The sequence below is a fragment of the Tiliqua scincoides genome, chromosome 4 (assembly GCF_035046505.1).
Source record: "Tiliqua scincoides isolate rTilSci1 chromosome 4, rTilSci1.hap2, whole genome shotgun sequence".
NCBI lineage: Eukaryota > Metazoa > Chordata > Lepidosauria > Squamata > Scincidae > Tiliqua > Tiliqua scincoides.
Window position 1 is genome coordinate 218,367,781 of NC_089824.1, and position 11,822 is coordinate 218,379,602.

General features: G+C 51.0%; 1 protein-coding gene across 5 annotated transcripts in view; it reads right to left on the reverse strand.

The window, feature by feature from the left end:
* The window catches only part of KCNQ2 (potassium voltage-gated channel subfamily Q member 2), a 133,537-nt gene extending 122,072 nt beyond the window's left edge, over nucleotides 1-11,465 (reverse strand). For all 5 annotated transcript variants that reach the window (XM_066623295.1, XM_066623296.1, XM_066623294.1 and 2 more), the window contains exon 1: nucleotides 11,173-11,465. In XM_066623295.1, the coding sequence (XP_066479392.1) occupies nucleotides 11,173-11,465 (293 nt within the window). The remainder of the gene's footprint in view (nucleotides 1-11,172) is intronic.
* Nucleotides 11,466-11,822: the final 357 nt, after the last annotated feature.

The window sequence follows — 11,822 nt, forward strand, 5'->3', positions numbered from 1 at the left end:
ATTAGCTACATCACTGCATACACGCACACCTGTTTTTTTCTCTCTGAATATCCTAGTTTTTTTGCAGAGAAAACAGGATGATCGTCATCATGCTCAGCTTTTGTACACAAGCATCTCTTCACACAGCAACAACTGCCCTGCACAGCCATTTTAAGTGTGCCTCAATGTAAGGAAGAAAACATACTAAACCAGCCCAGGAGGAGTTCACACAGTTATATTTTCCAAGTAGTAATTACTTTGCAGCCCGAATATGACAGGCTGCTATTACAGATTGGTTACCCATCACTGCCTCTTGTCTCACCCAGCAAGAACCTGGGGGTGGGGAAAGCTATCAATTGGCTGCCGATTCTTTGACCAAGTTCAAAAGCAAAGTGCATCTCTCTTGATTTAAGCAGGGTGTCACCCCTTCGCAGGGATCAGAGTCTTTGCTCTCATCCCTGCTGGAGCCAGCATTTGTTATCTCCCTCTCAGTTTTGACAACCATTTAAATATTTGACATCCCAAACCCCTAGCGTTACATAAAATCACAGATCCACTTTTACTGTAGTGTAAACGGTGCTGCTCTTCAGCATAAGCTGAAGTCCTATGAAGCCACCTTTGGCCAAGTCTGACCACTGGTCTATCTGTGCCAGGATTCTCTAATCCAGCAGTTTTCAAGTTCAGTTCACACTGAACTCTATGGTCTTCTCTATGGTCCTCACCTCTCGTGACGTCACTTATGGGAGACTCGTTTGGGTTCTGTGTCTCTCTTTCGAGAACAATGGTCCTTAGTAACAAATTCTCTGTTCCTCTTCCTCTGACACCAGTGGGGGAAGAGAGACTAACAATTCATTACTACAGACAGTTGCCCTAGAAACAGTGCTGCAGAACCCAGAAGAGATTTCAGTGATTTTCAACCGCTTGGTCTCAAATTCCAGTAGCAGACTTGTGGACCTTGAGCAGCGCATCAGTTGAAAATCACTACATTTGTCCAACAGGCAGCAGCCTTCCAAAATGCTATGCACAGCCTTCCCCAGCACCACTCCCCGAGATCCTTTTAACTGGAGGTACCAGGGACTGAATTTGCAAGGCACAGGTTCAACCACTTCAAACAAAAACCCTGCTTTGAAAAAGCATTTCACTCATCATATTAAAAGAGAAAATATTTCCCCAGAACATTTGGGGGGGGGGGAGGTATTCCAATGTTGTCCCCAATTTTTGTTTTTTCCATGGGAAAAATGAAAAAAAAGACAAACATTGGGAAAAAATACTCCCCACCCCCCCAACTTTCAGATCTGATTACAAAGGCCAACACACATTTTGCTTCCTTAAATGTTACACCAATTCCTGGGTATATTTGGGGTGCCGATTCCAAAAATGGCATCCATTGGGGTTTTTTTGCCCTATCACGTCTAGTTTTGGAGATATAGTATAGCCTCATTAGTGAATGGTTCAAGCAGCTTCCTCATGAGGAAGCCTACACCATTCACTAATGAGGCTATACTGTATCTCCAAAACTAGACATGATAGGGCAAAATGGATGCCATTTTTGGAATCAGCACCCCAAATTCATATCAAACCACCGTAAGGTTTGGGAAAAACCTTTCTGACCCTCAATTTTGTAGGTCTGTGTTATTGGCCCATCTACCACAAGAATGACAGGCAGCAGCTCTAGACTCCCCCACCTCACCCTAAGTGGCGTAGCTAGAGGGGGTGCAAAGCATTAAGATTTGCAGGGAGCCATACCATGACATGCAAGCAGCCCCTCCCTCTCCCCTTCTGAGGCAAAGCAGAGGCAACCTGGAATGGCTCTGGAGGGGAGGAGCTGCTTGCACACTGTGGTGAGGCTCCCTGCAAAACTCAGTGCTTTGCATCTCTTCTAGCTATGCCACTACTCCACCTCAATCCTGATTACTCAGGAAGATCCTTTTAATGAGAGATTCCAGAAGTGAACTTGGGGTCTTTTGCATGCCAAGGATATGTACTACATTGTGATGGCCCTCTCTTCCAACATGCAGCAATGAGTAAACACACCGGAAAAGAAATCTCTACATTTAAACCCTGGCATCAGACAAATCCTATAGCTTGCTATACAAAGCCAGATATGAACAGGGTCAAGCACAGAGTCTCCTGAGCACCAGGGCCTACCTGCACACGCTGCTGCAAACCTCCCAGGTTGCTTTACATGTAAAATAACCCTGTCAAATTAAATACAAATTAGTGAGACCCAGGACCTGGTTGGCACAGCTTACTTGCAAGGCTGTGAAACATGATGGCTGCAGTCTTATACCCACTTTCCTGAGAGCAAGTCTCACTGAACTTAACAGGACTTACTTCTGAGTTGACATATTTCTACTTGCACTATAAGTAGAGATGTTTGTTGCCCACAAGTAAGATAGGATTACAGCCTTACTGAATACAATGGGCTTACTTCTAAAATAAATAACACCATTTTCGAACACCTCTAAGGCACTGTTTTGGCAGTCTATTAAAGAAAGCTGCAAAGAATAACACAATCAGAACACCAAGAAAAGCAGCAGCAGCATCTAAAGGTATAAAAATCATTCACAGCAGTGAAAAACAATTTCCTAGGATAAAAGCCATAAGGAGACACTCCAAGGCTTTAAAAGGTCTAAGCCTAGAGACCTTAGACTCTGTAACACGAAGGTTTTGGCCTGGCACCTTAAACATGGAAACAGAGAAACCAAGTGCCCCCTCCCTAGGAAGGGGGTTCCACAGGTAGGATGGCAGAGCCCAGAAAGCTCTCTCCTTGGCACAATCAGTCTGTCCCAGTTCCAAATGCAGGGGTGCCCCCAAAAAAGCACTGGCAGATCAATGCAGCATGTAGGCAGGTTGCGAGGAACCGGGCATTCTTTTAGGTCCCAGGATCCCAAACCCAAATGGACTGGCAGTCTGTGAAATTCTTTCAACACTGGTGGGAAGTATCACTAACATGTGGTTCCAGTTAAAATCGTACCCAAAGCATTCTGGACTTATGACAGTTTTCATTATGACCAATGGCAGCCTGGTCCAGTGGCGTCACTAGGATTCGCGTCACCCGGTGCAGAAGGCCTGCGTGTCACCCCATGCAGTGGGCGGGGCAACACCCCAGGTGGTTGCTGTGGTGATGTACCATCGCCCCCCCACTGGTTTTTTGGCTGTACCTTTTGATAGAACACAGATATTTCAATGTGGTTTGTTTCATTGCATCCTGCATGAAATTACGCATTTATTGATATATGATGGTCTTATTCCTCCAAACTCTGATTTTAGTGATGTTGAAAACTCGTAGGGTCTCCACACACACACACACACACACACACACACACACACATCAACTTACTAACACCTTATTGCAGCAGTTCTCATACTTTTAGCACCTGGACCCACTTTTTAGAATGACAATCTGTCCAGGACCCATTGGAAGTGATGCCATGACCAGAAGAGACATCATCAAACAAATTAAAATAAATAATTATAGTTAAATTTAAATGAAAGAAATAATTAAATAAGGGGGAGCCAGCCCTGTTCCACCAAGTGAGTTTTCTCTGTAGTCTGCCTGCAATAACAACCCCCAAAAGAATCCCTGAGATCCTCAGCCCTCCCCAGTCCCCAGTTTAAAGTCCTTCTATTTCAAGCACATCAATACAAAGACCCACCTGGCTTTACAAGTCTGAGAGCCCAATCCTATGCCTGTCTACTCAGAAGGAAGTCCCATTAGAGTCAGTTGGGCTTACTCCCAGGAAAGTGTGGGAAGGACTGGGCTGTGAGGGAAACTTTGCAAGTGCAAAATAGAAAATATTCCCCTTACCAGTTCAAGCCTCTTTGTTGGTCCTTTCTGGGGGGGGGGGGGAGGTTGCCTTCTGGGGCTTTTGTTGCGCTGCAGTCCCATCGGATCAGGACCATTCTGGTGTCCTCACACTCCCCTTTGCCTGGCCTGACCACCAGCCAAGGCACGTCTGCCTACTTCCGTGAGGCTACTTCACTTCCCGTAGGACTCCATACACTCACAGATGGGAGGGTGTTTTGGGGGGCTGCATTCACTGAATCAGGACCATTCTGAGTTGGAGTCCTCTCAGCCTGCCCTTTTCAATGGAGCAAGGCAAGCTTGCCTATTCATGAGTAAACACAGCTACGTGGCTTCCTTTCCCTGCCCATAGTGCTGAATACACTCACAGCTGGGGGGAGGAACCTCCTTCTCAGGTGTTTTGGGGAGGCTGCACTCATTGGATCAGGACCATTCTAATGTCCTTGGAGTCCTCTCAGCCTGCCCTTTCCGATGCACTAAGGCATGATCATCTACTCATGAGTAAAGGCGCGATATGGCTCACTTTCACTTTCCATAGGGCTCCATGCATTTTTTCCTTCCAGTTTTTTGGCCATAACTTTTGAAGGAAAGGAGCTGTCTCATTTTTTTGCATTGTGTTCCACTGGACATTCTGCATCCAACGGTCTATGGCACGACACGGTGGCTCCTAACGGCGCAATTTTAAGGCATCACCCCCCAGTGCGCATCACACACCCCCAGCGCATCACCCAGTGCGGCCTGCACCTCCCGCACCCCCTAGCGACGCCACTGGCCTGGTCCCATGTAAGTGGAGGCTACCTTCCTTCCTATGATTCACCAGTTTACCCTCTGTGCACTCAGTTAGAACTGCAAGATCACACAGAATGTCCAGGCTGGTTACATAAGAACATAAGAACAGCCCCACTGGATCAGGCCATAGGCCCATCTAGTCCAGCTTCCTGTATCTCACAGCGGCCCACCAAATGCCCCAGGGAGCACACCAGATAACAAGAGACCTCATCCTGGTGCCCTCCCTGGTTGCTCCTCCTGGTTGCAGCTGTGCTATAACTTTCCAATGGAAACTCCTCAAGGCCCCAGTCTCGCAGCCAATGAAAGCACGCAAAACATAAATACAAAAATTCATTACACGGCATAATCCTTCTGGACTGCTTCACCAGCATTGTACATAGAGAAGCACTGTTTGAGCTCTCTCTTTCATGCAAACCTCCCAGTGCATGGAGAATTAGAACACAAGACTAAAATGGGCTACCACTCTGCTCCCCAATATTCTAGTTTTCCATAGAGAGGAAGTCTTCACATGGAGATGACTTCAAACAACCCCCACCTGCAGTCCAAAATGCTTCAGCTCTTACATGAACGTCAGAATTGGCTCAGAGTACTTTTCAGAAGCTGTGACTTCCTTCTTTTTAATTGCAGTTAGTTTTGGGTGGATAGCAATAGGGTTATATGAGAGCCACTGACATGCCTGTAATTGGGGTTAGGAAGATATCATTACCCATCTCCAGCCTTTAAGACAGAGAAACCTCCAAACCGGATCTGCTGCTGTAGTGCAATGACAGCAAGTCAAACTGAGAGTTGGAGAACACAAGTTCATCTCCTCTCGATCTTAAGTATTCACATAACTGATCAAGGGCCCAATCCTATCCAACTTTTTAGTACCAGTGCAGCTGCAATGCAGCATGGAAGTAAGGGAACAAGGTAATGTTCCCTTACCTTGAGGAGGCCTCTGACTGCCACCCCACTAAAGGATGCAGTGCGCACCCCGTTGGCACCACTGCACAGGCCCTGGAAAATTGGATAGGATTGGGCACCAAGTCAGTAACCCTCAGCATCAGTTTTCCTGGGTGGAAAAGATGCTACGCTGAAGTGCAGAGGGGTAGCTGCTCTTCCCCTGCTAAAAATAAGAGGACCCTTACTTTTAAAAGTGTCTCTTTGCTCAATTAGCAGGGATTATATGGTGCACCTGACAGCATAAGAACATAAGAACAGCCCCACTGGATCAGGCCATAGGCCCATCTAGTCCAGCTTCCTGTATCTCACAGCAGCCCACCAAATGTCCCAGGGAGCACACCAGATAACAAGAGACCTAATTCTGGTCTGTTTGGGGTGGGCAAGGAGGAAAGAATCTCTCAACTGTGTGTGTCAGAGAGCCAGGATGATGCAATGGTTCTGGAGTTGCACTTAAAACCTCGAAGATCCAAGTTCAAATCCCTGCTCAGTCATGAAGTTCAAATCCCTGCTCAGAGATCAAGGACCAGTTATCTGTCAGCCTAGCCTACTTCACAAGATTGTTGTGAGGACAAAAGGAGGGAAGGAACTACGTACACCACCCTGAGCTCCTTGGAGGAAGGGTGGTATAAAAATGTGAAATGATGGTGATGTTGATAACAATAATGTCACACCACATGTGAGGATTACTCAGGAGCATCTTTTTCTGGGTGTTATGAAACACAAAACCCCAACGAATGGTCTTAAAATACAATGATCTTTTTTGTTTTAATTAACACTTGATGATATCTAAGAGCAGCCTTGTTGTGAACCTTGCCCTCATCATCAGTAAACTCTCTTTCCCCGCCCTGCCACCTGAACCATGCCTGTTCTCCAAGGGCCTACAATTCTGCTCTCAAATGAATGATATTGGAGAAGGGGCACTCTTTTGCCAATGAATCAGTCTGTTCTGTGAGAAAGGAGTCCTTGGCTGGATTTGGGAGGTTTTATCACTCCATCCTTATGGAATAACATCCTCATTGGGATTTTAATGTCACGGAGATGGGTGCCCCCACCTTCTTCTGATATATCCTCACAGAGGAGTGGGTGGAGAAATATGAGAAGAAGAACACTGGGGATGATTTGCTCTGAAGTGAGATGCCCTTTCTGTAAGATCCAGGCTGAATTGGAAATTTCCTTCCTGTAAGATCCATATTAGAGGGAAGTGTGAGATGGTTTGAAGTAGATGCTTCTAGATGAAGAAGTCAGAGGCCTACCCAGCCAGAGGAATAAAACTGAAAATTAAGGTGCCAGTGCGGAGAGTTACTGCTTTGGGATCCAAAAGGGAACAACCCACCATGTGGTCCATTACTGATGAGCATGGGGGCTGCAAGGACAGAGACCAGGTGCTGACAATTTGGAGTTATGCCAGATACCTGAGAATGGTAAGCCACGTGGGTAGCAATGGAGGGGCAGCTCATGACAGAATTAAGGCGACTGGACTGGACTGGACCAAAAAAGACATTCGCTGTATAAGTGGAAGAAGTGAGCCTAACGTGGTGTGGTCCAGGGCTGGAGCGCAGTGAGACGCTCTGTCCATTGGAACCCTGCATGGCAGGGCTCTGAAAATGTGCAGCGCAATCCTAACTTGGGAACTAACAGAGGGCCGGCGCTGTATCCAGCACAAGTTTCGGGCACTTAGTCGCTCAGCCCAGGGCAAGAGGAATCGCTTCCCCTTACCCCGGGGAGAGCCACTGCAGCCCCAATGGGGATACTCAGATCTGCGCCACCAAAATCGATGGCACAAATCCAAGCAGCCCGGGGCTGGCCCAGGCTGCCCAGTAACAGGGTTAGCATCTGGCATAACCACCAGATCCTGGCCCCATCTCCTGCTCCCTGCCCACCCTGGGAACACCCGCCACCCGCCCTTCCCCCGCCATGAAATGCCTCCCTCCTGCCTCCTCCCCCCCTTCCCAGGCCCTCCGCCTATGCAAACACACCTTCCCCATTGGTGCAGGGAGGCCAACGCAAGTCCCTTGCACTGACCTAACTGCCTCTAGAGTGGTGCAAAAGTGCTTTACACTCTTGGGCCAGCGCAAGGGACTTGTGCCAGCCTAACTCCAGGTTGGAACTGCACCCTTAGCCATGTAGTAAGTAGTTTGTTGTTTTGTGCTGCCTTTAAAATATATCACCCACTGTTTGGAACCTTCCCTTTAGAGGGATTTCCTCTTGCTTACTAACACATAAACACTTCAATGAACTTTTTAAGTACTCGTAGATTACTGGAGTGTGTGCTTATTGGTTGACCAGAGGGAACTGGGCAACCCTGAGGAACCCTTGGAAGGGTCAGAAGGGTCTGATAACCTGGTAATTCCCCTCCTTCTGCCTGTGGCCAAAGCCTTGGGGTGGAGAGGAGCAGACAGGCAGTGGGGCATGGGTGCACTTGACAGCTTGCCAGGTGGATAATATTGTAAGGAGGTGGGATTTGGGGGCATAAACTTGAGAACTGTGTGAACTGCAATCCCTGTTGCCCAGGAGACCCAGGATGCCCTTGGCACATTGGGGCAACAACTTTACACTGGATAAAACATCTCTTTAGAACAGTCCAGTTTGCAAAATGGCAGAGCTCCAAAATGGGTTGGAATGCCATCATTACACCAAAGACCAATAAGCATTCTGTGAAAATGGAGCAGAGACCCGAGTCAGGAGATCTTCAAATGCCTTTTAAAAACCAAAACCAAAATAAGTGGCCAAGCAGCAACAAAAGTGGTCACAACAACAACTTCTCTTAAGTGTACCTGCTCGGTTTTGATAGCCTGGAAAACAGGTTGATGGAACTATGGGAATTCTAGATGGAAGCAGCTGGGTCCAAAATCGAGGCAAGCCTCTCCTCTCTCTCATGCACTCTTGTCACAACTCAGCAAACAGATGCAACCATTCCTTCCTAAAAAGGGACCACCGGAGTGTCGGGATCTGGTTTTTGTCACCTGCATCTCCCGCTCTGCTCCTACTGCAAAGCCTCCAACTCTCTAGCCTCTATCTCTTTCTTTCTAGACTCGTCTCTCAAACACAGCCTCGGCTCAGTCTCTCAAGCAACAAAGAATCCAGCCTGCACATCCAGCACCATACGAAAATGGAGATGTTGAATGGCTGCAATCTAAAAGCAGTTTGGTGGGACGGGGGGGGGGGGTAGGAGGATGAGAACGAGAAAGCCATCACTTTGGAGCTGGGCGGAGGGGGGGGGGGTCTGTGTGCTGTTCAGTTTGCAGAATTGCTATGGTGATTCGTAGCAAGGCCAAAGCAGAGCAAGCAGCAAAGCTGTTCCATGTATCAAATCAGAGCCAATATAAAGCAGCTCCTTCTGTACGCAAAGGCATCTGCTATCTCATATCTCTCTGCAGTCAGGGCAAGGGACGAGGAAGCCCTATGAAAGCAGGTGGGGGAAGAGGCATTTCTTCCAAGCTAGGTTCAGAAGAAACAGAAACTGTGGTCCAGCAGACCTGAACTGCAGTGTGGATTCCCACAGGGGCCTGGACCCACTGGGGGGGTTGCAAGATACAATCTCAGATCCTCAGCTTCCCCCATCACAGAGCCAATGGTGACAATGAAAAGGGAGGCTGAGCATGTCAGAGGTCTAAAAGGCCACAAAGAATTCCAAGTTGCACATCAGCCATCTTTCAGAAGCCCTGAGGGGAAATGCTATATGCAGGTTGGCCTCATCTTATCCCTCTCAATATCTGACAATCCTCCTCAGACTTCTCAGGTGGAGCAAAGCTATGTGCAGGCATCCGTGGTTGTGCTGGGGCTGGGAAGGAAGGCATGAACCAAGCAAGCATGCTTCTCCATGAAATACTACAGATGTTCACCTTGCAGCAGGCCAACAGTCCACCCAACTCAGCCTCCCTGACCACAGCAGCCAGATGGATGCCTTTCAGAGAGGTTCACAAACAAGGCAGGTGAGGGAGAGCCTCTTTTTTTTCCTCCTACAATGGGGTTGCACCTTTATCTCCCAGACCTCACAGCCACAAACTGACTCACAGCCCCATCATAAATCAAGCTGCTGCTCATCCGTGTCCACGGAAGACTCTGTTCTTTGACGTCAGAGAGAATCTGACACATTCTAGGTAAGACATTCCTTCTCCCTGCTTCCCCTCCACTTCTACCCCAAGTTGCTTTACACTTTAAGCTCCCACTTGTTCTGTTTCTATCACACTACAGATCAACCTTTGAACAAGGCTTAGGCTCCACTGGTGAACAGAGGACACAGCAAGACTAGAACCCCTGCAAGCTGCTCAAGTTTTGGGAAACCAATGAATCAGCAAGGAGCTCTTACTGTGCTGACATACATAAGGGAAAGAGAAGAGGAGGAGGAGGAGGAGGAGGAGGGCAGTGGCGTAGCTAGAGGGGGGCAAAGCACTAAGTTTTGCAGGCACCTGAGTGTGCCATGCAAGTGGCCCCTCTTCTTCCGAGCCATTCCAGAATGCCCAGAATGACTCTGAAGGGAGGGTGAGAGCCTGTATGGTGTGTTCAGGCACCAGCAAGACTTAGTGCTTTGCACCCCCTCTGGATACGCCACTGGAGGAGAGCCAGAAGGGGGAAAATGTCCACTCCAGGGTTTTGCTGCTCAAAGCCAGGTTTGGTGCCAAAGCTGTCCTTCTAAGTATGTGTGCTGGAGAGGCAGGATGGTGGAGAGAGAATGCGGGAGGTTAGAATGAATGGACAGAGAAATGGAACAGACGGGAGGGAGAGCCATTTGGTGGCGAAATGGAGAGATTGCCTCCTCCAGAGCAGGTGGACAGAGATGGGTGGCTGGAATGGAAGGAGGGAGGATGGAGAGGAGCAGAGGAAGAAGCATGGCTGGATGGAAAGTGCTGGGCAGAGCCCGGATCCTGCTGATGCAGGACAAGGGGAGAGAGTGGTGAACAGTGGCGTAGCCAGAGGGGGGGCAAAGCGCTAAATTGGCAGGGAGCCTCACCGCAGCATGCAAGAGGCCCATCCTCTTCTGAGCCATTCCAAGCAGGGGGGAGCAAAACAGAGGCGTATGCTCCTGGGGCCCGATCCTGGGCTTCACCGCAGCGTGCAAGGGGCCCTTTGGAGCCATTCCAAGAGGGGAAGGGAGTGCAAAATGGAGGCATATGCTCCTGGGGCCCGATCCTGGGCCTCACTGCAGTGTGCAAGGGGCCCCTCCCCTTCGGAGCCATTCCAGGCTTGGGGGTGCAAAACAGAGGAGTCCGCTCCTGGGGCCTGATCCTGAGCACGCATGCTCCTGGGTACCACTCCTGGGCGGGCAAGGCGCCTCTTCCCTTCGGGGTCATTCCAGGCAGGGGGGTACAAAACGTAGCTCCTGGGGCCCGATGCCGAGCATGTCTGCTCCTGGGTGGACAAGGGAGCCCGCTGCTTCAGAGCGACTGCAGACCGGGGGATGTCAGCTCCAGGGGCCCGATTCTGGGTGGGTTTCGGAGCCACTGCACGCAGGGAGGACCAAAAGGGGGGGGTCAGCTCCTGGGGCCCGATCCCGGGCGGGCGAGGGGCCATCGCGGGCAGGGGGAGCAGAAGGGAGGCCCCGAAGGGGAGGCTGCCTGCCAGCTGAGCGCCTGCCTGCCTGCCTGCCCCCCCGGCGACGCCACCGGCCCGGAGACAAAGCCGGGCGCGGCCCCGCTCCCGGCGCCCCTACTCACACGTAGGCGTGGTAGATGAAGGCCCAGCCGCGGGGCCGCTCGAGGACGTTGTAGAGGAAGTTCTGGAGGCGGCGGTAGAAGGCGTTGCGCTTGGGGGGCTTGCCGGAGGCGGCGGCGCGGGGCTTGCTGAGGATGGAGCCGCGCTTGCTGCCGCCCTCGGGGCCGGCGATGAGCAGCGCGCCGTCGCGCGTGGAGTCCGGCGCGGCCGCGTCCAGCCCCACGAAGCCCACCCGCAGCTTCTTCTCGCCCGCCGCGCCCGCGTACACGCCGCCGTTGCGCGGCTTCTGCACCATCCTGCCGCCGCGGTGCTCACTGCCCGCGCTGCCGCGCCGCCCGCCGGGGAGGGCGCCCGCCGCCGGGCACGGGCACGGGCACCCGCCGCAGCCGCATGGCTGGCTGGCTGGCAGGCAGGCAGGCTGCGGGGCTGCGCAGCTCGGCTCCGGCAGGGCGACCGGCCGGGCGCAGGAGCGAGGAGGAGGAGGAGGCACGAGCCCCCCCCCCCGCCGCCAGCGCCTCCCTCCTTAACCCTTCCCTTGCCTGCTCCTCCCCGGCCGCCAAGGGGACAAACCCACAGCGCCCCCCACACACTCACCTCCACCCCGCACGCACCTGGGGCTCCCGGGAAAGGCTGTCGGGTCCGCACCCCGCGA